The sequence below is a fragment of the Lissotriton helveticus genome, chromosome 9, assembly GCF_964261635.1.
Source record: "Lissotriton helveticus chromosome 9, aLisHel1.1, whole genome shotgun sequence".
Lineage (NCBI taxonomy): Eukaryota > Metazoa > Chordata > Amphibia > Caudata > Salamandridae > Lissotriton > Lissotriton helveticus.
The window spans coordinates 541777991-541803374 of record NC_136070.1 but is presented as its reverse complement, the minus strand read 5'-3'; the positions used below and the strand labels follow the sequence as shown (position 1 = coordinate 541803374).

The window sequence follows — 25384 nt, the reverse complement described above, 5'->3', positions numbered from 1 at the left end:
AATAGACTTTTGTTCAAGAGAGCCTGGCACAGGCCTGGAGGAGTCTTCAGGAATTTCCTGGGGGTACCGTCTTGCCGGAGAGAAGCCTTGGAAGCAAGGTCAACTTTAACGAAGGGTCCCGAGGAGTACCAGCATGGAAGTTGCCGCCAGAACCAACACCACGTGAGAGGCGTCTCCAGGGGCGTTCCTATTGGAAAAGTGATTTTGTATTCGGGACAGCACCCCGGGGTGGAGTTAGAGCAGACGATCTGAGGAACCTAAGAGAGCGGATGGGTAGGCAGATAGGGAACTGCAAGACTTCCACTTTGAGACAAAGACTAAGGGAAGTGTGTGATCTTCTTTGGAAGTCACCACGGCTGACACCTTTTTAGGTAAAGATCTTGTTAAGTAGGGATGTCCTTAGTCTAGTGTAGGGACAGACTAACCTGTATTTTCCTTTCTGTAAATGACTCTAAAGTTGCAACTCGTAGCTATTCTCGCAACTTTAATGACCTTTGAGCTGATCTTGGTAATTCTATTCTGTCGACTACGAGCATTTAGGGATTTTATGTTTATCTTGACACCTGTATATCTTTTGAACCTCATTTTGAGATGTCTGTATCTCCAGATAGCTTTGGTTTTATAATAAACTTTTAAACCTTTTTCAGTGGTAAGTGGTTCTTTAGAGTGGTGTAAGTTCTTTCTTGATTAACCTAGTAGTGGATTGCCTTTTACTCAATGACAGGTACCAACGATTTAGTCAACCTGAATTGGGATCTGGATTAATGACAACAGGCCAGAAATCCCGCGTTAGCACTAGTGAGAGGAAAACCTGGGCTCCGTTGGTAAGGTGGAGAGAAAAAGCAACGTGAGTCCTAAGATTATGCCAATCTTGCTGTCCGCTACGGTCTCTCCTATGTGACGGTATCAGTGGGTTTAGGAGATGGAAGTGGACACAGCAGTATACTTGTGGGTCACTACTATTGTTTGCCTCAAGGGTCACTGGTCATGCCCCACTTGTAAGACCTAGAGAGATCAGAGTACACCCCAAGAAGAATATTGGCATAATGAGAAAAAAAAATAGTGTTGTTATTCAGTTCAGAAATGAATGCGAAAATTCCAGAGTGTTGAAAGCTTGAAATTAATTGAGTCACAGAGAAAACAAGAACAGTGCACTAACATTCTTTTTTTCCCTTTGCTTTTCTTTTCTTTCATTCCAAGTGATGACACCTGCAGGACGGATCTGGATGTGCAACCACTATTCCAGGCGACTTCCAGGGCACAAGAGATTGTTGCCATTGCTCAACGGTAGGTCTTTCTCTGAAATGCCAGGATCAAGGGAATTCTGATTAGCCGCTCGGAGATGTCTGCAAGTGTGCAGATATCGCCGGTCAGTCAGGATGCTAGATGAGGTAAGAGGGAGGGGTTCAGGCTCCAGGGAGATAGTGGAGAGTTCTTCTTGAAAGGAATAAAGCCTAGCGCCCAACTGGGGTTTAACTGGAATATTTATCATCGGTTCTATTGTACTGGAGGGGCACATAGTTACTTATACTTCAGTGGTTGCATATTAGAAGGGCATGTGTTTACTGTGACTCACGGTTTCCAGAAAATACTTGTTTGCAGGTACATGGATAATTGCTAACGTGTGTAATAAGTTCTTGCATGTGAAATCATTATAAGCAAGGATAATTATAAGCACGTGGAGCAGACATGGGGCTTGGTACAAACATGATGATAGTCACAAACGTGGAGCATTACAATCATGAGGAAAATATTGAAATCTGGCACATGGCAACGCAAGTTTATGCCTAGGAAAACACAGAACCAACTGAACTCTTTAGACTCTTTGTGTAAAAAGTTTTGTCTAAAAGATAGGGGGAACAACATTTAGCCTAAGCTGTGTAAAAGGAGGGTAGGACTACATGGCTTCAGACCAACAAAATAGAGATTGACACTGAAGCTTAAATTCAAGATAACAAGTTTATTCACTCATGAGTGAGACCACGTCCATGCAACACCCTCAAGTGTTCCAGGAGGTAGTGACTTGAATACACAGACCATGGGCCTTTTATACTGAGTTTTGCAGAGTAACCATATGAACTCAAATAGAAGGTACAGGCCTACACAGAAATAGTTACCGACAAACATGGGCAGATGGATATCACTTAGTCAGCAGAGTGGAAGGGGAATCTGAACTGCTTACATCAGTAGGAAATGGTAGACAGTTACATTCTCAAACAGGTGCATTCTACACCTACAGGCCTTTCTGAGCTCATAGATTGCTCTAGCTCAGTACTGAAGGAGTTAACTAAAGCTGATGACACAAGCAGAATTGAAAGGCAAGCAGCAGTGACGACGGATGAATAACATAGCTGACAAAATGAATGACACAAACAAGATGGCTTCAGCTCATGCTAAACCTAATTATTTGTGATCTCTACATCTGTCCACTACGGTCTCTCCAATGTGGCGGTATCAGTGGGTTTAGGAGATGAAAGTGGACACAGCAGTATACTTGCGGGTCACTACTTTTGTTTGCCTCAAGGGTCACTGGTCATGCCCCACTTGTAAGACCTAAAGAGATCAGAGTACACCCTAAGAAGAATATTGGCATAATGAAAACAAATAAAAAAATAGTGTGGTTATTCATTTCAGCAATTAATGCACAAGTTCCGGAGTGTTGCAAGCTTGAAATTAATAGAGTCACGGAGAAAACAAGAACAGTGCACTAACGTTGTTTTTTTTCCCCTTTGCTTTTCTTTTCTTTCATTCCAGAGTTCCAAGTGATGACATCTGCAGGATGGATCTGGATGTGCAACCACTATTCCAGGCGACTTCCAGAGCACAAGGATTTGCTGCCGTTCCTCAACGGTAGGTCTTTCTGTGAGATGCCAGGATCAGGGGAATTCTGATTAGCCGCTCGGAGATGTCTGCGAGTGTGCAGAGATTGCCTGCCAGGCAGAATGCTAGATGAGGTAAGAGGGAGGGGTTCTGGTTCCAAAGAGATAGTGGAAAGTTTCTTCTTGAAAAGAATAAACCCTAGCGCCCAACTGGGGTCTAACTGGAATATTTATCATCGGTTCTATTGTACCGGAGGGGCACATAGTTAATTATACTTCAGTGGTTGCATGTTAGAAGGGCATGTGTTTTCTGTGACTCACGGTTTATCCAGTATTGGGGTATCTTTCATAGATTCACATGCCAGAATCATTCCTCGTCCCCGAGGCGGGAGTCCCACAGTATATAAAAAAGCAGTGCCAAAGGTAAATTATAGTAGTAGGCTTAAGAGAAAGGCCTGAGGCCTAAACTGTAGTAGCCTATCTACCTCATTATGCCAAAAGGACCAAAGATTTTGTCCCAATCAATCAGCTTACAGCACCCTCTAGAACCTTCTCTGCAGAGCCAGTTCTCAGATTTTCACCGCCTTCGTGTGTGAAGGGAGTCTCCCTGAGCTCTGCTCAGTTTCTTCAGCTTTTACTTCTTTTTGGATCAACCTGGATCATGCTTCATTTCTCTGACCCTATTAAGGCAGTAATATGGCAGATTGGCAGAAAATAAGGTAATAGACTACAAAATATGTCTAGCCTTTTCCTCAATAATTCTCACGTTCTGAGAGATGAGGCTATTATTGGGAGTACAGAGACTTTTATCTGCCAATTCTGATGAGGACAACGAGGATTCATTCACCTCATAGGAGAGGTCAAAGGGAAAAGTCGCTCCAGGAGCCTCCAGAGGGTACCCATATAGCCATAAAGACTCACCTCGAGTCTTTATAAGGCATTTCTCACAGAAAGAGGCAATTGGAAAAAACTTCCTCAGAGGCTGATCCTACAACTCATCAAGGAAATCCTCTTAACCTGACATTAAGAGTCTAAAAACTCCATGTCTACTATTACTGCCTCACCAATATTGGCCTCATCTACGACGGTCGTCGACGACGGCCTCATCTACGAGGGTCGTCGACGATGGCCTCATCTACGATGGTCATCGTCGACGGCCTCATCTACGACGGTCGTTGACGACGGCCTCATCTACGACGGTCGTCGACGACAGCCTCATCTACGACGGTCGTCGACGACGGCCTCATCTACGACGGTCGTGGATGACGGCCCCATCTACGACGGTCGTGGATGAAAGCCCCATCTACGACGGTCGTCGACGACGGCCACATCTAGGACGGTCGTTGACGACGGCCTCATCTACGACGGTCGTCGACGACGGTCTAATCTACGACGGTCGTCGACGACGGCCTCATCTACGACGGTCGTCTTTACAATGGCATTGCCTAGGACAGCCTCAGCTCGACAACCTCATCTATTATGGTCATCTACAACGGTCGTCTATGACAATGGCCTCATCTATGTATGGCCTTATGTACGAATGGCCTCATTTACATATGGCCCCATCTATCAATGGCCTCATCCACGGATGCCCATCTTACGATTCCCTCATCTATGATTGGCTCAACTACGGATGACATCGGATGGCATCACCTATGATTGTCTCATCTATGATGGTATTGTCTATGGCTATCGTCTATGGCAGCCTCATCATCTATGTATGACCTCATTTACCAATGGCCTCATCCAACAATAACCTCATCCAAGAATAGCTTCATCCAAGAATGGCCTCATCCATGAATGGCCTCATCCATGAATAGCCTCATCCACAAATGGCCTCATCCACGGATGGCCATCATAGGACTGCCCCATCTATGATTCCCTCATGTACGGATGACCTCACCTATGATTGCCTCATCTATGATGGCATTGTCTATAACTGTCATCTACGACAGCCTCATCTATGATGGTTGTTCATGACGGTTATCTATGATGACGTTCCCGTCTGCAATAACCTCGCCTACATAACCATGTCTACGACAGCAAAGTCTACGATGAGATCGTCTACGATGGCCTCATCTATGGCAGCATCCTGTACATAATTTAATGAAGCGGGCAGCAGCTATATTTCAACTGCCTGTTACAGTCGAACAGACAGAATATTTCCTTCATGATTTCAAGGAAGAATCCAGGAAGATCACAAGAGTGGTGTAGGAGAGTATGGTCTGCAATCCTATGGTCACCCCAGATTTTTGCTTTTTGCTGCACTGGTTTACGACTTTCCCTGGCTGTGGGCCTGCTAATCAGACCCACAGCCTAGCTGTTCTCTCTCTAAATTGACATCCATGTACTTTAGGTGCATTTACCAATTGGTACTGGGCCACCTTATCAGTCCCTGTACAATGTGCCTTAGGTACCCAGGGCATAGGTGTACCCAGGGCCTACCAGGGGCTGAAGCATGTATTACGCCAGCCCTGGCTGGCCATCTAAACAGACACAACTGGCTGGTAAGACAGCTGGGGCAAGGTGGTGTAATCACCCTTTGCTATAGATATGGTATACCTATATCTAACCCTAAAATGGACACTTATATTCCTATCAGTCACTCCTATGGCAGGCCTCATCAATCCTGAAGGCAGAGTGCTTGGAATTATGTGAGATGGTGCTCTGGCATGAGTTGAGCCCATCTGCAGCTTGCGGAACCAAGTCCTTATAGCTGTTCCATGATAACGCTATACCATATACTCTTAAGTGCATTATAATCCTCGCGGTTGAATGCTATAGCATTATCAAAACATGTCGAGTAAGGTGTCATACGAATTGGAATACTACCCCCTCGCCAATTCTGGCGATGGGGGTAGCATTCCACCCTTTTAGAGGGACACGACATGTATGTATCTGAGAACCCCGGTTAAAGTTAACTCGAGCCTTAGCATCACAAAATGGATGCTGCCACCACAGACACAAGTCTGACCTCCTGCTGCTGGGAGTCCTTCCAGCGAGGGAGGCCTGGACAAAGGGTTTCCTGCCTTGGGAGGTGCTAGCACCACCCCAGACAGGATTTTGTGTATTAGGTAGGACAGGCCTGAAAGGAATGAGACATGCCTGGGGCACACAAGGTGCCCTGTGCATACACCGGTTCAAACCAGTTGCTGGGGCACTCCAGCCCCAGCTCTGGCGCGAAACTGGACAAAGGATAGGGGGTGTAACCACCTCCCTTCCTGGTCCCACCCATGGGAGGGACCTAGTCACAGTACAGCCCCCTTTAGGAGAATAAAGGTAGGAGCTGGTCCCATTCCAAATTAGATTATCCTGAACAACTTTACAAGGAGAAACTCTGGACTTCGACGTTCTGCTTCACAGAAGACTGAAGAATCTCCCTTGTGGACAAGGAGTGTCCACCCTGCAACTGCAGGCACCATCAAGCGTCCTAGCGGTTCACATTGTCGTCCTTCTTGCCGGAACCAGACTTCAGAGCCCGACAAGATCCGGACTTCCAGACCTCTCCGACCTCAACCTACATCTGCAGCACAGCTGAGATCCGTGGGTGCGACGAGACACGTGGGACCGGCCATCTTGAAGAAACTGCACTTCTGATAGATACATCTGCCGTGTGGATTCCTCACCTTGTGAATATCCCCCTGCGTCAGCAACGTTCGGAAATTTTCTTCGTAGCACGCCGACGTGGACGACGTCACAGGAGTATGACCTCGCGCGTGACTCTGTCTGACGTCACCGACTCCTTATCAGGCCCACGCCGGCGTGATGACGTCAGTTCCCTTTTTTCCGCGTCTTCGACGCTAACGGTTTTTGGGATCTTCTGCGATACTTTGTATTCTTCTACTGTTACAGTGTTGCTGTTTTTCCTTTAATTCTTCTTCTTTCATCGAAGATGTCGTCGAGGAAGACCGGCTTCAAGCAATGTGGGTCTTGCGCTCGAATGATGTTGATCACCGATCCGCATGGCGACTGCTTGTGGTGTCTTGGATCAGACCACGACGTTAAGAACTGTCGGTCTTGTTTTAAAATGAACCCTAAGGCACTACGAGAGCGTGAGGCAAAACTTCTTCTTGCGAAGATAAAAGGAAGAGAGACTGGGAGATCTTCGAGGTCGACGTCGAGACGCTCGAAGTCGAGGCAAAAATCTCGTTCGAAGTCGAGGTCGGCGTCGAGGTCGAGATCCAGAGCGAGGTCGAGGTCCGGAGCGAGGTCGAGGTCCGGAGCGAGGTCGAGGTCTGGAGCGAGGTCGAGGTCCAGGGAGAGATCGAGATCTGGATCCAAATCGGCTTCGGGTCACGCTTCGAGCTCCTCGAAGAGGAAGCACAAGAGGAAGAAGCACAGCTCTAGACATCATTCGGGGAAGGAATCCTCGGATTCGAAGAAGAAGTCTCATAAACATCATAAGGACTTCGTTTCTCCCTCTCCTGTTCAGTCTCTCGGATGTTCCCCGGCTCCGGAACAAGAACCGGATCCGATGTCTCAACATTCTTTGGAGCATGAGGAAGAGGAGGAGGTAGTTCCTCAAACTCCAACTCCTATGGAAACTCCTGTGGATCAGGAAGATCATAATGAGCCTATGTCGGAACATCCTCCTTCAGATCATCCGGTAGGTTCGTACCCTCCTTTTCCTGGTCCTGGACAGGACCCCTCGCATTTCCTTAATGCGATGTTTGGAGTTTACTCCAGAGCAATGTACCCAACTGGAGCACCTGTTGGTCCCATGGGTCCATTGGCTTACAACCTGGGCATTCCTCAGTCTTACGCCCCAGCTCCATTTATGCCATTTATGCCGGCGCCTCTTACACCTTGGCTCGGTGCGGCTCCACCGAGGTCTTCGACTCCGCATGCGGCTTCGCCGACTCCGGATCGACCTCGTAGTTTGGATCGAGGTACCACGCCAGTCCGTGAGTCTCGTCTTCCAGTTACCCCAGCTCCTCGCTCGACGTCGGAACCGGCTCCGTCGGAGTCGTTACCGGATCCGTCGACTTCGGTTCGTGTGGAGTGGTCGAGACGTAGGGCTCAGCGTCTCTTGGAAGAGAAAAGGGGTGAAGATTCTGATGTGGAAGAGGGTGAGCTTCTTGATCATGATGATTCTCCAGTATTACATCTTTCATAGATTCACATGCTTGTATCTTCCCCGTCGTCATGGTGGGAGTCTCACGGTAACAGAATGACCAAGCAGTATCATAGAGAAGAAAAACTGCATAGAAAATCCCCATAGGGGCTGTATTATTTGGTAACCAGACCATATCTTTGTTTGGACCAAAAGTCAGCCAATCAGCATTGCTGCCCTGCCCTCACACTCCCCAGCAGAAGCTTCCTGCCTCAGATTTCCAACCGCCTTCGTGTGATAAGGAGTCTCCCTGAGCTCTGCTCAGTTTTCTTTCTGTTCCTGAGTGAACTTTTGACCCTTTGGAATCTTGTTTCCTGTCTACTAGATTGAGGTATTGTGTGTACCTATTTCTCTTATAATGGCTGACGGCTCTAAAAAGAGGCTGTTCAGGCCATGCAGGTCCTGTGGGAAGGCCAGACTTTTCTCTGAGGACCCACATGAGGACTGCCTTTACTGTCTCTACCCTAAACACCTGGTGAAAGACTGTAAGCTTTGTAGAAAATTTTCTGACAAAACTAAAAGAGACAGAGAGGCTAGACTACTGTTATGGCTTCAGAAAAAGAAGGCCACATCAGGCTCAGATTCTGAGGGGGAATCTTCTCATTCAACTCCCAAGAAAAGAAAGGCTTCTGTTTCTGTGGAGAGAGTGGAGTCTAAAAGGAGTAAGCCTAAGGAGAAATTAACCTCATCTCTTCCTATTACTCCTGTGGAGAAACAGTCCAGTCTTAAGGAACCTGGGTCTGCACCTTCTACCAGCTCGCTGGCTTCTGCTCCAAGGCCTGTGGTGAAGACTTCAGCTCCGTCGACGACGACTTCGTCGACGACTATGGCTTCGTCGACGATAAGGTCTAAAGCTACGTCGACGACTGCGACGTCTACGCTTACAACATCGACAAGTAAAATCTCAATGTCGACGAACAGGCCGTCGACGACGACCACGACGACTCCGTCGACGACAGGTTCGACGTCGAAGATGTCGACGGGGGTCCCGTCGACGAAGGTCCCGTCGACGAAGGTCCCGTCGACGAAGGTCCCGTCGACGAAGGTCCCGTCGACGAAGGTCCCGTCGACGAAGGTTCCGTCGACGATGATTCCGTCGACGATGGTTACGTCGACGATGGTTCCGTCGACGATGGTTCCGTCGACGAAAGTCCCGTCGACGACGGTTCCGTCGACGAAAATCGTGCTATCGTCCGCAAAAGCATTCAAATCACCGCAGTCGAAGACCATGATCTCGATCCGGTCTTTTCAGTCGACAAGAGGTTCATCTACCATCAGTGAAGCTGCAGAGTTCACCTCATGGACAAAGATTTCGCCTTTGCCGCCGTCCTCATTGCTAGAGCAGGACTCAGATGGCGAGGAGTCCTCAGGTGCCGCCTACAGTCCTTCTCAGCTGCAGATAAAGAGCCAAGACACGGATGAAGAGGAGGTTTATTCCTTCAAGGACAGACCACAATCTTCCAGATATGAGTCATTTCAGGAATCTGGTGATTACGATGAAGAGGAAGAGGAGCAGCATGAGGACTCGAGGGAGGAGGAACGTCAAGAGACGATGTCTATACCCCTCAACCTTGTCTCTGATCTTAGGTTGATGTTAAACGACTACTACCGTCGCTTCCCAGAGGCGAATTCCTCGCAACCAGCTAGGCAGACGCCTTCCTTTCAGACACCTGAAGCACCTGCTCCCCAAGAACAGGGGGTGAGATCGCCGCAGGTTGTTACTATAAGGGACGACCTAACGGAATCCGACGAGGATGAGCAGCCCGAAGAAGGGGAACTCGTTCAGGATGCTTCGGGACAGGAATGGGACGAATACGTTTTACCATCGGCTGCATCGCCTGAACCACTCAAATCTACCTCCCCTCCTCAAGATATCGGAGGTTTTCATGATCTCATGGAAAGGGCGGCCAAAAGATTCAATCTGGATGTGGAGGTACAAGAGACGGATTGTTTCTTGTATGATTTCAAAGATGATAACAAGAGGTCGCTTCGCTCAATCCCGATTATCCCTCACATCTGGGAGGAGGGACTGAAGATTCTGAAGACACCTGCGTCTATAGCGGTTTCAGTTCCCCGCATTGACAAAAAATACAGAGCCCCAGTGTAGGAAGGTAGATCCCTGACTATGGTTGCCCCCAACTTTTTGCCTGGTGTTTTGCTGGTTTTCTGACTTAGTTGACCTGGGACCCTGCTATTCAGGGCCCCAGGCCTACTGCTCTCTCTGTAAAATGGATTCCATGTACCTTAGGTACATATCTAAATTGGATACTGAGTCACCTTATCAGTCCCTGTACAGTGAACCTTAGGTACCCAGGGCATAGGTGTACCCAGGGCCTACCAGGGGCTGCAGCATGTATTATGCCACCCCTGGCTGGCCATCCAAATCTGACACAACTGGCTGCTTGACAGCTGGGGCAAGGTGGTGTAATCACCCTTTGCTTTAGATATAGTATACCTATATCTAACCCTAAAATGGACACACAGATCTCCTATCAGTCACTCCTATGGCAGGCCTTAACAATCCTGAAGGCAGAGTGCTTGGAATCGTGTGAGATGGTGCTCTGGCATGAGCTGAGCCTGTCTGCGGCTTTCGGGATCCATCCCTTAGCCGTTTCCATGATATCGCATACCATATACTCTTAAGTGCATTATAATCCTCGCGGTTATATGCCAACTCTGGTATCGCTTTATCAAAACATGTCGAGTAAGGTGTCATACGAATTGGAATACTAACCCCTCGCCAATTCTGGCGACGGGGTTAGCATTCCACCCTTCTAGAGGGACACGACATGTATGTAACCCCTAACCCCGGTTAAAGTCAAACAGAGCCTCAGCTCCACAAAATGGATGCTGCCACCGAGACACAAGTCTGCCCTCCTGCTGCTGGGAGTCCTCCCAGAGCAGGAGATAAGGACAAAGGGTTTCCTGCCAGGGGCGGTGCCAGCACCGTCCCAGACAGGGTTTTGTGTATTGTAGGTAGGCAGGGCTTTAGAGGAAGGTGACTGCACGTGGCACCCCGGTGCTCACTGTGCATAGGCTGGCTGGAACCAGTTCCAGGGTCACTCCAGACCCTGTGCTGGGGAAAAGCCCGCCAAGGAAGTGGGTGTAACCACCCCCCTCCTGGTCCCACCCCTAGGGCAGGACTTAGTCGCGTGCCAGCCCCTTTTTACAGGATAAAGGTAGGAACTGGCCCCCTTCCAAATCAGATCATCTTTGAATCCTGAAACTACTTTCCACGAAAGGAACTCAAGACTTCTTCCTAAGATTTCTCCCTTGTGACTAAGGAGTAGTCACCCTGCATCCGCAGGCACCACCTTAAGAACACTGCGGTCTGCTGCAAGTCTCTCCTCCGGATCAAGACTGCCCAGCTCGACGAGAACCGGCTTCCCTGGCACCTCTGACCTCTACCTGCATCATCAGTCACGCTGAGATTCGTGGGTGTGACGAGACCTCGAGGGACCGGCCATCTTCAAGACTGCACGACTTCTTTCCAGCAAGCCCGCCGAGTAATTTCCTGGTGAGTGCTTTGGGGTCCGAGAAGCCCCGACCCTGAGCAGCTCCAGCACCGAAGTGCAGCCTCCCAGCATCTCCACGATCTGCGTGGGGCCCTTCTGCTTTTTGCTGCTCACCGCGTTGTTTGGCTACTAGCCGCTGGCTTGTGGCCTTCTGAACGACGCCCGACGACATTTCTGCTGCTGGTCTGGTTGCTCCAGGCTGGCCCTTGCTCCCTTCCAAAAGAGGAGCCCCCCGGACCCTCCTGGTCCACTCAAGACGCCATTTTGAGTCCACCGCGTGGGCTTGAATTAGCCAAGGCTTGTTGCCCAGTCCTGGGTAACTTCGACGCCGACAGCTTCATCCATCGTGGGACAGCTCGCCTCTCCATCCTGGTCGCCGACAACGCCTCCTGGTCCGTGAGATCTGCAGAGCCAGCGTCGCCCACTCACCTAGTCGAGGTGACTTCGCCCGGTGCCATCCTGCTGCCCACTTAATCACTGGCTAGTGATTCAAGAACTTGGTCCCCTCTGCTTTCAGGTTTCTTCTTCCTCGATCCAGGCTTGGACCCAACGAACTTTCCTTCACTGGTCGCCTGCCAGCAACTTCCTTCTTCCAGGCTCCTGGTCCGGCAACGAGATCCCCGACGTCTTTTCAGACCTATGCAGCTGCAGCCCCTGGGCTAGGTAACTTCGGCACTTCGGTGTCCCAGCATAGCCTCACTATCCTAGGGTCAGGATCCACTGTCGTTTTCTTCCTACCAGGTCGGGTTCGCCCGTGAACACTAACTTTGCCTTTACTAGGTTCCATAGACTTTGTCCCGCATCCCGCGTGAGAGTGCACACTCTGCACCCGAGTCCCCTAGGTCTCCTAGAAGTAATCTAACGATTCTATAGTCAAGTCCTAGCGATTCCAAAGCCTATTAGTACTGTACTTACCTGCTAGTAATTTCGCATTCCACTTTTAGAATATATGGTTTTTCGTGCCCCTCGGGCATTTGTGTATAACGTGCTAACTTAAGTATTTTCGTAAGAGTTTTGTTGTGTGCCTAGCACCCTGTCCTCATAAAGAGTACAGGGTTGTTGTGATTCTAATAAATACATTGTTTATTTTCATAACACTTGTGTGGTGTCCTTTCACTGGGTGTTCAAGGGGTAATGTGATGGTAAAACAGCTGGCTTAACACGCCCTCTAGAGTCTTAGCCTTAGACTGCTCGTATCCATGCTACTAGGATAGCTGGTCTATAAGGTTGACTTACAACCAATCATCAATAAGGGTTGTTTGGACTGATATATAGTGATCACTAGAATAGTGAACACTGCACATCAGGCCAACTTCTCACACCCAGAGTCCACAAAAGCCTGCCTCATTGGGCACCCCAGGCCTGAATCGGTTGTGACGCAGGCGGCGCAAAGAAATTCTAAGAACCCGGTGGCTACTTCCCTAGTGCCACCTGACAAAGAGGGAAGGAGAATGGATGGGGCAGGTAAGAGGTTTGCGGTCATGGCTGCCTCTACCATTAAAGCGGCAAATGCTATGGCACTGCTTGGACGATACAACAGGCAAATGTGGTCTGATATTGCACCCATACTTTCTGCTCTCCCAGAGGATAGAAAGGAGGAAGCGGCAGCCATACTTAAGGAAGGAGCTAAATCTGCTGCCGAATCTATCGACATCGCCATGGATGTTTCGTCCATGGCCTTCAGGCAGATGGCTGGAGCGGTTTCGCTTCGCAGGCAGGGCTGGCTCAAGGCGACGTCTTTTCGTCCAGAGGTGCAGGCGAAAATCGTTGATATGCCTTTTGACGGTGAAAACTTATTTGGGAAGCATATCGATGAGGCGTTGCAAGGCATAAAGTCGGACACGGATACAGCTCGAGCGCTGGGATCGCTTCAGCAAGGAAGGTTTCAGTCCTTTCGGAAGAGAGGTTCAAGAGGTCAATTTAATCAAAGATCCTCTTTTCAATCCAACCGATATCAGCCGTATAATCAGCAAGGATATCGACAGTATAACACTAACAACCAATTCAGGTCCTCCAACTCCTCTTACCAACAACAGTCCAGAGGCAAATCTAACGCCAGGGGGAAACCTCAGCAGTCTAATAGACGTCAATGATTTCAGGCCGGCGCTCCCCACACAACAGATCCACGACAAAGACCACTATCTGTCTCAATTTTACACCAACTGGATGTCCATTACATCGGACAAATGGGTTTTAGATGTCATAAGCAGGGGCCACATTCTGGAATTTGTGGAAATACCTCCGGATCAACCCCCAGTACTCAGGCTCAACAAACATCGCCAGGAAATGCAGAAGGAAGTTCTCTCGCTTCTGCAAAAGGGAGCCATAGAGGAAGTGCCGCAACATCTCAGAGGGAGAGGCTTTTACTCGCATTTCTTCCTCATCAAAAAGAAACAAACCCGGAAATGGAGACAGGTATTGGACTTAAGGGATCTAAATCGGTACATAAAAAAGATACCCTTCAGAATGTTATCGTTACAGGAAATTCTACTACTGATAAAAGAAAACGACTACATGGCGTCCTTAGATCTCATGGATGCGTACTTCCATATTCCAATTCTTCGGAAGCACAGGAAGTATCTCAGATTTGTCGTGGAGAGTCGCCACTTCCAGTTCAAGGTCCTGCCATTCGGACTCAAGTCAGCCCCGAGGGTATTCACCAAATGCATGGCCCCGGTAGCAGCCCATTTAAGACTGCAAGGGCATTACATTTACCCATATCTGGACGACTGGTTGGTGACAGGTCCATCTTTCAGGGACGCAGCAACATCTCTTCAGAGCTGCATCCGGCTGTTTCAGCGATTGGGCCTGAAGACCAACTTAGAGAAATCCTCGCTGACTCCGGCCAAGGGCATCCAGTTCCTGGGGGCATGGATATGCACCAGTGCAGGGAAAGCCTACCCTTCCGAAGAACGAATGGGAAAGATCATGAGGCTAACGGCATCGCTTCAAGCAAAAAGGTCCACTTCCGTGAGGATATACAAATCCATGTTGGGGATGATGTCATCCTGCATCCCACTGGTACCAAACTGTCGGCTTCGAATGAGGCCTTTGCAGGAACAACTGGACGAGCAGTGGGTCCAGGCCAAAGGTACCTTCGAGGATCGCATTACCATCACGAGCCATATGAAGGTGGCAATGTCATGGTGGAAGATTCGAAAGAACCTGGATCAAGGCTTGAGCTTCATTCCTCTAGATCACGACTTCGTGATGACAACGGACGCTTCGCTGAAAGGATGGGGTGCGCATCTTCAGGAGCTGGAAATTCAGGGCCTTTGGTCAGACTGGGAAGCTCAGCTTCACATAAACATGTTGGAGCTCAAAGCGGTGTTCCTAGGCCTTCAAGCATTTCTTCCCAGAATACGCCAATCGTCAGTACTGATCCAAACGGACAGCACCACTACCATGTTTTACCTACTAAAGCAGGGCGGAACGAGATCCAAACAGCTGTCGGCATTGGCGCAAAGAATCTGGAAATGGCTCATAACCAACGGAATTTCAATTCAGGTTCAGCACATTCAGGGAGTCCTCAACACACGGGCGGACGCCCTGAGCCGTACTACCAAGGCGACACACGAGTGGGAACTACACCACACTCAGATTCGCTTCTTGTTTCAAAGGTGGGGCACTCCCACATTAGATTTGTTCGCAACGCAAAACAACTCAAAGTGCGTTCAATTTGCGTCCAGATACCATCAACAGGGCTCCAAGGGAAATGCATTCCTCATGGATTGGACAGGAAGGTTTGCATACGCGTTCCCTCCCTTCCCGTTGATACCGCGAATACTGCGCAAGATGAGATTGGAACCGTGCCGGATCATATTGATAGCACCAGCCTGGCCGAGACAGGCGTGGTTTTCAGACCTGCTTCTTTTGTCGAGGGGCGAAAAAATCCAGCTCCCGACATTTCAAGACCTCATCTCCATGAAAGAAGGGCAAATTCTGCATCCGAATCTGCAATCTCTAAAATTGTCAGCATGGAACCTCACGAGCGGGAGTTTCAAAATCTAGATATTTCGCAAGAATGCAGACATGTTCTCTCACAAGCTAGAGCTGTATCAACAAACAAAACATATGCAGCGAAATGGACCCGTTTCTGCCATTGGTGCAGCAGACAAAACTTGCATCCGTTTGAAGTACAACCTGAAGGTATCCTTCCTTACCTGCTGTCACTATCTAAGGCAGGTCTGTCGCATGCCTCGGTCAAGGTACACTTGGCAGCAATATCGCGCTTCTGGCGGAAGCCAAATGAACCATCTCTCTGGTCCTCCAGAATAATAAAGGAATTTATCAAGGGACTTTTTAGGGTTTACCCACCCATCCAACGCCCTCCTGTGCCGTGGCACCTCAACACAGTACTATCGCAGCTTATGAGGCCTCCTTTCGAGCCTATTCACAAGTCAGATTTACAGTTCCTGTCATGGAAAACGGCCCTCCTTCTCGCCTTAACATCAGCAAGGAGGGTTAGTGAAATCCAGGCCTTCTCAGTGGAGGAACCCTTCTTACAATTTCGTCAAGACAGGGTTATACTAAGGACAAATCTTACCTTTATTCCCAAGGTGGCAACATCTTTTCACCTCAATGAACCCATTATTTTGCCTACTTTTTTCAGCAATCCTTCATCGGAAGTAGAAAGAGCCTTACACTCTTTAGACATTTCCAGATGCCTAAAGTTCTACATTGATAGGACAAAAACGTTCCGCAGGTCCAAGCAATTGTTCATTGCTTTTGAAGGGCAAAGGAAGGGTCTTCCTTTGTCAAGACTGAGTATTGCCAGATGGATCTCCTCAGCTATCCTGAAATGTCATGAAAAAGCGGGGAAGCCGCTAGATTCTAAGGTGCATGCACATTCCACAAGGAAGATGGCAACTTCGATGGCCTTGTTTGCAGGAGTAGCGCTGCCTGACATCTGCAGAGCAGCAACGTGGAAGAGCGTGCACTCATTTACAAGACACTACTGTCTGGACACTGCGTGGAAAGAGGACACGGCAGTGGGACAAGCTGTTCTGAAGCGTCTATTTCAGTAAGGTATGACATAATGGCATAATTTGTTGTCTATGCAGTACTTTGATTTATGTGTCAACATGCATTTATCGTATTTCTTATGCTGATGTGTTTTGTTATACCTATGTCTTACGGCAGAGCTTCCTTCTTAGTTCTGTCCTGGAAACGCTACATATTTGGTGAGCACTGCTTACTACTCTGATACAAGCATGTGAATCTATGAAAGATGTAATACTGGAGAAGGAATTAGTTACTTACCTGTACACTATAGTTCTCCAGTATTATCTTTCATAGATTCACATGCGCCCGCCCGCCTCCCCGTTTCTCAGGCAGATCCTGTTTCTCGGTATTTATCCATGTCTCTCACTCGGGGACGGAAATCTGAGGCAGGAAGCTTCTGCTGGGGAGTGTGAGGGCAGGGCAGCAATGCTGATTGGCTGGCTTTTGGTCCAAACAAAGATATGGTCTGGTTACCAAATAATACAGCCCCTATGGGAATTTTCTATGCAGTTTTTCTTCTCTATGATACTGCTTGGTCATTCTGTTACCGTGAGACTCCCACCATGACGACGGGGAAGATACAAGCATGTGAATCTATGAAAGATAATACTGGAGAACTATAGTGTACAGGTAAGTAACTAATTCCTTATTTTAAAGACCTACAGAATGCTAGTGGTCTGGAGCTCTCTCCTGAGTGGGGTTTGCCTTCAGTTTCTGATGCACCATCCAAAGAAGTGGCACCCTACCATGTTGTTATTAGGAAGGCTGCAGATCTTCTCAACTTAACTTTGCCTACTGTTGAGTACAAGCCCAACATCCTTACAGAGGTTTTGCACTCTCCTTCTTCTATTGTTGAACCTACACTGCCGTTCACTGATGCCTTACCTGATCCGATAAAGGAGGTTTGGAAGAGAGCATTGACTGCTCCTGCTGTTTCTAGGTCTGTTGCAAGACGCTACAGAGTGGCTCCTGGTGACCCTGAATTTCTCTCTTCGCATCCTTCTCCGGAGAGTCTGGTGGTGCAGGCTGCATGTTCTAACAGGTCTGCAGGTTCGTTTCCTCAGGTACCAGCAGACAAAGACTCAAAGAAATTGGATCAGTCTGCAAAGAAGATTTTCTCTTCGGGCAGCATGGCCCTAAAATCCACTAATGCTACTTGCCTTTTGGGTAGATATGTCCATGCACTGATGGATTCTGTGAAGCAATTATCATCTAAACTTCCAGAGGAGGATAGAAAGAACTTTAATGAAGTGGTCTCTGATACTCAGGCTGCGGCACGCATGGTTATTCAGAGTGGCATGGACACAGTTGATTCTGTTGCCAGGATTATGGGCTCTACTGTTGCAACCAGGAGAGCCGCATGGCTAAAATCCTCGGATTTTTCTGCAGATGTGCAATCCACGTTGCTAGACCTACCTTTTGATGGGACTGGTCTTTTTGGGAAAAAGGCGGATGTCGCACTGGAGAGATTTAAAGATAGCCGGGCTACTGCAAGGTCTTTGGGTCTCCAGATGAGAGGATCGACAACTAGGAAGTTTAGAGGCTTCGGTAGATCTTCTTTTCGTCCCTTCAGGCAGGGCCAACAGCAACAGCAACAGCAGCAGAACCCTCTGTACAAGTCCTATAGAGGTAGACAGAAAGGTCTTGGACGTGGGCGTCAAGTCTCTTCCTCCTCCACTTCCTCCAATAATGCCCAACCCCCACCCGCATCAGCAAAGCAGCCCTAGATCCACCATTCTGGATCATGTGGGTCCGGTAGGGGGTCGGCTTACTCATTTTCTACGAGATTGGGAATCGGTTACATCAGATCTATGGGTTCTCAATCTCGTAGAAAATGGGTATGCACTTCCTTTTCAGGAGTTCCCTCCCAATTACCCTCCTTGCCAAGGTTATTGTTCGGAGGACCACCTGCTTCTCCTGCAGGAAGAAGTCCTGGCTCTGTTCCGAAAGGGTGCAATAGAGTTGGTTCCAGAGCAGGAGAGGGGTCAGGGATGCTACTCCCGGTATTTCCTGATTCCCAAGAAGGATGGCAGGCTTCGTCCAATCCTGGATCTCAGGATTTTGAACCTCTATCTCAAACAGGAGAAGTTCAAAATGCTCACCCTTGCTCAGGTTCTTCAAGCGCTGATGGAAGAAGACTGGATGGTGTCGATCGACTTGCAGGATGCGTACTTTCACATCCCAATCCTGAAGTCGCACAGGAAGTATCTCCGTTTTACGGTGGGATCGCAGCATTACCAGTTTGCGGTCCTTCCTTTTGGACTTACTACTGCGCCTCGAGTTTTCACCAAGGTGATGGCGGTGGTGGCTGCACATCTCAGAAGGTCGGGGATTCCTGTTTTCCCCTACCTGGACGACTGGCTGATCAAAGCAGAGTCGCCGGAGAAGGTGCTCCATCATCTGCAAGAGACAACTCTGTTGTTACACAGGTTGGGTTTTTCAATAAATGTGCCCAAGTCTCACCTGGTGCCCTCCCAGCGCAACCTGTTCATAGGTGCGGTACTGGACACTACTGTGTGTCGTGCATTCCCTCCTCCTCAAAGGATTCGCGACATACAGGAAATGATTCCTTTATTCTGCAATGGAGCGGTTGTGCCAGTCCTGAAGGTCCTTCATCTGCTCGGTCTGATGGCTTCTTGCATTCTGTTGGTCAACCATGCACGCTGGCACATGAGGGCACTCCAGTGGTGCCTCTGCAGGCAGTGGTATCAGCACAACGGAGATCTCAGGGAGTCAGTGAGGATCTCCAGAGAAGCTGCAGTGGATCTGTCTTGGTGGAGCGTGGAAGGCAATCTGTCACAAGGAAAGCCTTTTCATCTTCCCCCATCAGTGGCCACAGTGATAACGGATGCATCCACTCTCGGGTGGGGTGCTCATCTGGGGGACCTGGAGGTCAAAGGGCTTTGGTCTCCAGAGGAAAGGTTGCTTCATGTCAACCTTCTAGAGTTACGGGCGATACGTTTGGCGCTCAAGGCCTTCCTCCCTTCCCTTCGCGGTCGGTCGGTTCAAGTCCTGACGGACAACACGACCGCGATGTGGTACATCAACAAGCAGGGAGGAGTAGGGTCGCACTGTCTCTGCAGAGAGGCTCTACGTCTCTGGTCTTGGGTTCAGGACCACCAGATTTGTCTGATGGCAAATCATCTGGCCGGAGTTTTGAACGTTCGTGCAGACGTTCTCAGTCGGCAGTTCTCTGCCGATCACGAGTGGAGGCTTCACCCGGACGTTGTTCACGACATCTTTCAGATGTGGGGGACTCCTCGGGTGGATCTGTTCGCTACTCACGAGAACGCTCATTGCCTGTCATTCTGCAGTCTCCAGTATCCGATGCAAGGAGCTTTGGGGGACGCGTTTCAGTTGAGTTGGGGCTCTCAACTCCTTTACGCGTTTCCTCCCATACCTTTGATTCCTCGGGTTCTGAGGAAGATTCGCCAAGACCGGGCCCAAGTCATATTGATCGCCCCGGATTGGCCAAGAAGGGTGTGGTACACCGACCTTCTCCACCTCTCCTCTCACCCGCCGCTCCGTCTCCCTCACAGGGCAGACCTCCTCTCTCAGATGGAGGGGCAGGTTCTACACCCCCACCTCCAGACATTACACCTTCATGCCTGGAGATTGAGCGGGGCAACTTGAGTTCTTTTTCTCTCCCTCACGATGTGGTGGATGTCATTCTTTCTGCCAGGCGTGACTCCACTAAGTCCATTTATTCGTATAGGTGGTCAAAATTTGTCTATTGGTGCAGGGAGAGGGATGTTGACCCTTTGAGGGCTCATTTGTCTGACATTTTACAGTTTGCTCTTTCTCTGGCGCAGCAAGGATTTGCTGTTGCCACAGTCAAGGGGTATCTTTCAGCCTTATCGGCATTTCTCTGTTTGCCGGATCAGCCCTCTCTTTTTAAGTCTCCAGTGATGTTGAGATTTTTGAAGGGACTCATTAATAAGTTCCCTCCTACTCCTTTTGTGGTTCCTCATTGGGATTTGAATCTTGTGCTGACCTTTTTGATGGGTTCTCCCTTCGAACCTTTGCACAAGTGTCCCATGAGACTTCTTTCTTTTAAAACGGTTTTCCTCGTTGCAATCACCTCGGCAAGGAGGGTAATTGAGCTTCAGGCTCTTAGTTCCAAGCCCCCATTCCTGTCCATTCATGCTGAAAGGATGGTTCTTAGGACCAGGGCTGCTTTTCTGCCTAAGGTGGTAACTCCCTTCCATCTTGGACAATCCATTACCCTTCCTACCTTCTATCCTCCCCCTCACCCTTCTAAGGAGGAAGAGAGACTGCATCGCCTGGACCCTAAGAGGGCGGTGTCTTTCTATCTGGACAGAACTAAAGACTTCCGGATGGATGACCAGCTGTTTGTTGGTTTTGCTGGCTGCAAGAAGGGCAGAGCGGTGCACAAGCGCACCCTTTCCAGGTGGATAATCCTGTGCATCAAGATTTGCTACTCCTTGGCGGGTAAGGACCCTCCTGAGGGTATTAGAGCACATTCAACTAGAGCAAAGTCTGCAACATCTGCTTTGTCTAGAGGTGTACCTGTTGAGGACATTTGCAGAGCCGCGACTTGGGCCTCCCTCCACACTTACGCGAAGCATTACTGCTTGGATACCGAGGTGAGGAGGGATGGCCACTTCGCACATTCTGTTCTCCAAGATTTCCTGGTATAGCAGAGTGGACACCCTCCTCCGGGAGTTGGGACTGCTGTGGGACTCTATTCACAAGGTGAGGAATCCACACGGCAGATGTATCTATCAGAAGAACAAGTTACTTACCTTTGGTAACGCTTTTTCTGGTAGATACTGTGAGAAGTTGGCCTGATATGCAGTGCTCACTATTCTAGTGAACACTATGTATCAGTCCAAACAACCCTTATTGATGTTTGGTTGTAAGTCAACCTGATAGACCAGCTATCCTAGTAGCATGGACGCGTGCAGTCTTTAGGCTAAACTCTAGAGGGCGTGTTAAGCCAGCTGTTTTACCATCACATATACCCCTTGAACACCAAGTGAAAGGACACCACACAAGTTGTTATGAAAAATAAAGTATATTTATTTATAACAAGACTACCCTGGCTCTTTATGAGACAGGGAGCTAAGCACACAACAAAACTCTTAAAGAAATACTTAAAGTCGCACAATTTACACAAATGCCCGAGGGGCACGAAAAACCATATACTATACAAGTGGAATGCGAATTACTAGCAGGTAAGTAACTATTCTCATAGGCTTTAGAATCGCTAGGACTGGACTACTGAACCTTTAGATTACAAGCAGGAGGCCTAGGGACGTCGTGTGCAGAGTGGGAACTCTCACGCGTAAGGCGGGAAAAAGTCTATGGAGGCTAGTAAAAGCAAAGTTAGTGTTTTCGGGCGAACCCGACTAGGTAGGTCAAAAACGAAAGTGGATCTAGACACTTAGAGAGTTGGTCTACGCTGGAGCACTGGAGTACTCGGTTTACCTAGCCCAGGGGCTGCGGCTGCATAGGGTTCAAATGTCGTCGGGTTTCTTCGTTGATGAACCAGGAGCCTGAAGAAAGAAGTTGCTGGCAGGCGACCAGTGAAGAAGTTCTTGGGGATCCAAGCCTGGATCGGAGAAGAGGAAGACCTGTAAGCAGAGGGGACCAAGTTCTGAATCACTAGCCAGGGATTTAGGTGGGCACCAGAGTGGCACCGGGCGAAGTCACCTCAACCAGGTGAGTGGGCGCTGCTGGGCTCTGCAGTCTCTCGGACCAGGAGGCGTTGTCGGCGACCAGGATGGAGGTGCGAGCTGTCCCACGAAGATATCTGCTGTCGACGTCGCTGGACCCAGGATTGGGGCAACAAGTCTTGGCAAATGCAAGCCCACGCGGTGGACTTAAAATGGCGTCTGGAGTGGACCAGGAGGGTCCAGGGTGCTCCTCTGTTGGAGGGGAGCAAGGGCCAGTCTGGAGCAACCAGACCAGCGGTGTTTGTCGTCGGAATTCGTCGTCAGAGGGCCACTAGCCATCGGGCAAGCGACCTGGACAACGCAGTGAGCAGCAAAGAGCAGAAGGGCCCCACGCAGATCTCGTGGATGCAGGGGAGCTGAACTTCGGTGCTGGAGCTGCTCACGGTTGGGGCTTCTCTTATCCCAAAGCACTCGGCCGAGGGTCACTCGGGAGTCGTGCTGGTCAAGCGTCGTGCAGTCTTGGAAGATGGCCGGTCCCTCGAGGTCTCGTCACACCCACGAATCACAGCTGGGCTGATGATGCAGGTAGAGGTCAGAGGTGCCAGGGAAGCCGGTTCTCGTCGAGCTGGGCAGTCTTGATCCGGTGAGGAGACTTACAGCAGACCGCGATGCTTGGTTGGTGCCTGCTGCTGCAGGGTGACTACTCCTTAGTCACAAGGGAGAAATCTTAGGAAGAAGTCTTGAGTTCCTTTCGTGGAAAGTAGTTTCAGGATTCAAAGATGATCTAATTTGGAAGGGGGCCTGCTCCTGCCTTTATCCTGCAAAAGGCGGCTGGCACGCGACTAAGTCCTGCCCTATGGGTGGGACTAGGAGGGGGATGGTTACACCCCTCTCCTTTGGCGGGCTTTCCCCAGATCAGGGGCTGGAGTGCCCCTGGAACTGGTTCAAACCGGCCTATGCACAGTGAGCACCGGGGTGCCACTTGCAGTCACCTTCCTCTAAAGCCCTGCCTACCTAGGATACACAAAATCCTGTCTGGGACGGTGCTGGCACCGCCCCTGGCAGGAAACCCTTTGTCCTTGCCTCCTGTGCTGGGAGGACTCCCAGCAGCAGGAGGGCAGACTTGTGTCTCGGTGGCAGCATCCATCTTGTGGAGCTGAGGCTATGTCTGACTTTAACCGGGGTTACAGGTTACCAACATGTCGTGTCCCTCTAGAAGGGTGGAATGCTAACCCCGTCGCCAGAATTGGCGAGGGGTTAGTATTCCAATTCGTATGACACCTTACTCGACATGTTTTGATAAATCGATACCAGAGTTGGCATATAACCGCGAGGATTATAATGCACTTAAGAGTATATGGTATGCGTTATCATGGAACAGCTATTAGGACTTGGTTCCGCAAGCTGCAAACGGGCTCAGCTCATGCCAGAGCACCATTTCACATTATTCCAAGCACTCTGCCTTCAGGATTGTTAAGGCCTGCCATAGGAGTGACTGATAGGAATACATGTGTCCATTTTAGGGTTAGATATAGGTATACTATATCTAAAGCAAAGGGTGATTACACCACCTTGCCCCAGCTGTCGTGCAGCCAGTTGTGTCAGATTTGGATGGCCAGCCAGGGGTGGCATAATACATGCTGCAGCCCCTGGTAGGCCCTGGGTACACCAATGCCCTGGGTACCTAAGGTACACTGTACAGGGACTGATAAGGTGACTCAGTATCCAATTAGATATGTACCTAAGGTACATGGAATCCATTTTAACAGAGAGAGCAGTGGGCCTGGGGTCCTGAATAGCAGGGCCCCAGGTCAACTAAGTCAGAAAACCAGCAAAACACCAGGCAAAAAGTTGGGGGCAACCATAGTCAGGGATCTACCTTCCTACAGATACAATATCTGCCTGTGGATTCCTCACATGCCCACCCGCCTCCCCGTTGTCCACTCTGTTATACCTGGTCTTTATGTATATATGTTTGCTGCTGTTGTGCTATTTCTACTACACACTTTGTGTGCTTATTTGATTTGTATGTACTGTGTACACTGTATATTTGCATATTTGCTGTCGTTGGTCCTTCCGTGTGCCTCGAAGGCATGGAAAAAAGGGCGGAACTGACGTCATCACGCCGGCATGGGCCTGATAAGGAGTCGGTGACGTCAGACGGAGTCACGCGCTAGGTCGTACTCCTGTGACGTCGTCGGCGTGCTGCAAAGAAAATTTCCGAACGTTGCTGACGCAGGGGGACATTCACAAGGTGAGGAATCCACAGGCAGATATTGTATCTACCAGAAAAAGCGTTACCGAAGGTAAGTAACTTGTTCTTCTCTTCCAGCACGACTTCAGAGGCATCCTCGAGAAAGTGCTTTGGGGATTGAGAAGCCCCAGCCCCGAGCAGCTCCTGCACCGAAGATCAGCCCCCCAGCATCCACGAGATCTGCGTGGAGCCCTTTTGCTTGATTGCTGCTCGACGCGTTGTCTGGTCACTTGCCGGCTGGCTAGTGGCCTTCTAGACGACGATCCTTGAAATCTTCACTGCTGGTCTGGTTGCTCCAGACTGGCCCTTGCTTCCTTCCAAAAGAGAAGTATCCCGGACCCTCCTGGTCCACTCCAGACGCTGTTTCCACTCACCGGGTGGGTTGCCTTTGCCAAGGCCTGTTGACTCCAAATCCGGATCCGACACCGCCGACAGCGAGAGCCTGCGTGGGACAGCTCGTGCCTCCATCCTGGTCGTCGAAGACACCTCCTGGTCCACGTGGCTGCAGAGACAAGCGTCCACTCTTCACCTGATCGCGACGACAGCATCTGGTTCCCTCCTGGTTCCACTCCGGTCACTGGCTAGTGACTTTGAACACTGTCCCCTCTGCTTTCAGGTCCTCTTCTTCCTCGATCCACCCGTGGATCGCACCGGACATCTTCCACCTGGTCGCCTGCAGCACCTTTTCAAGGCTCCATAGACTTCGACGCTGAAACCCGACACACTTTGACACCTATGCACCCGCAGCCCGTGGGTGAGGTAACAAGAGCATTTCGGTGCTCAAGGGTAGATTAACTCTCCTAGTGTCCAGATTTCCAGTCGTTTAAGTCCTAGATAGTAAATCCTGTCCGTACTTACCTTTTTCGTAAACTGTACTGCCCATTGACTTTGTTCCGCATCTCGCGTGTGAGTTCACACTCTACGCACGTGTCCCGTGGGCCTCCTATTACTTACCTGAGGTGAGGATAGTGTAGTCCCAGCGAACCTACAGCCTCTGGACAGCTCCATTCCTTCTATCGATTTCCTTATACCATTTACTT

At 49.5% G+C, this 25384-nt stretch overlaps 1 protein-coding gene across 12 annotated transcripts in view; it reads left to right on the top strand.

The window, feature by feature from the left end:
* LOC144781519 (uncharacterized) overlaps positions 1-25384 on the top strand; it is a 2047367-nt gene that overhangs the window by 924976 nt on the left and 1097007 nt on the right. For all 12 annotated transcript variants that reach the window (XR_013601003.1, XR_013601004.1, XM_078660419.1 and 9 more), the window contains 2 exons: positions 1201-1287; positions 2755-2850. Coding sequence is in view for 10 of the 12 variants with exons in the window: in XM_078660419.1 (XP_078516545.1) it covers positions 1201-1287; positions 2755-2850 (183 nt within the window). In the remaining 2 variants the exon portion in view is untranslated. The remainder of the gene's footprint in view (positions 1-1200; positions 1288-2754; positions 2851-25384) is intronic.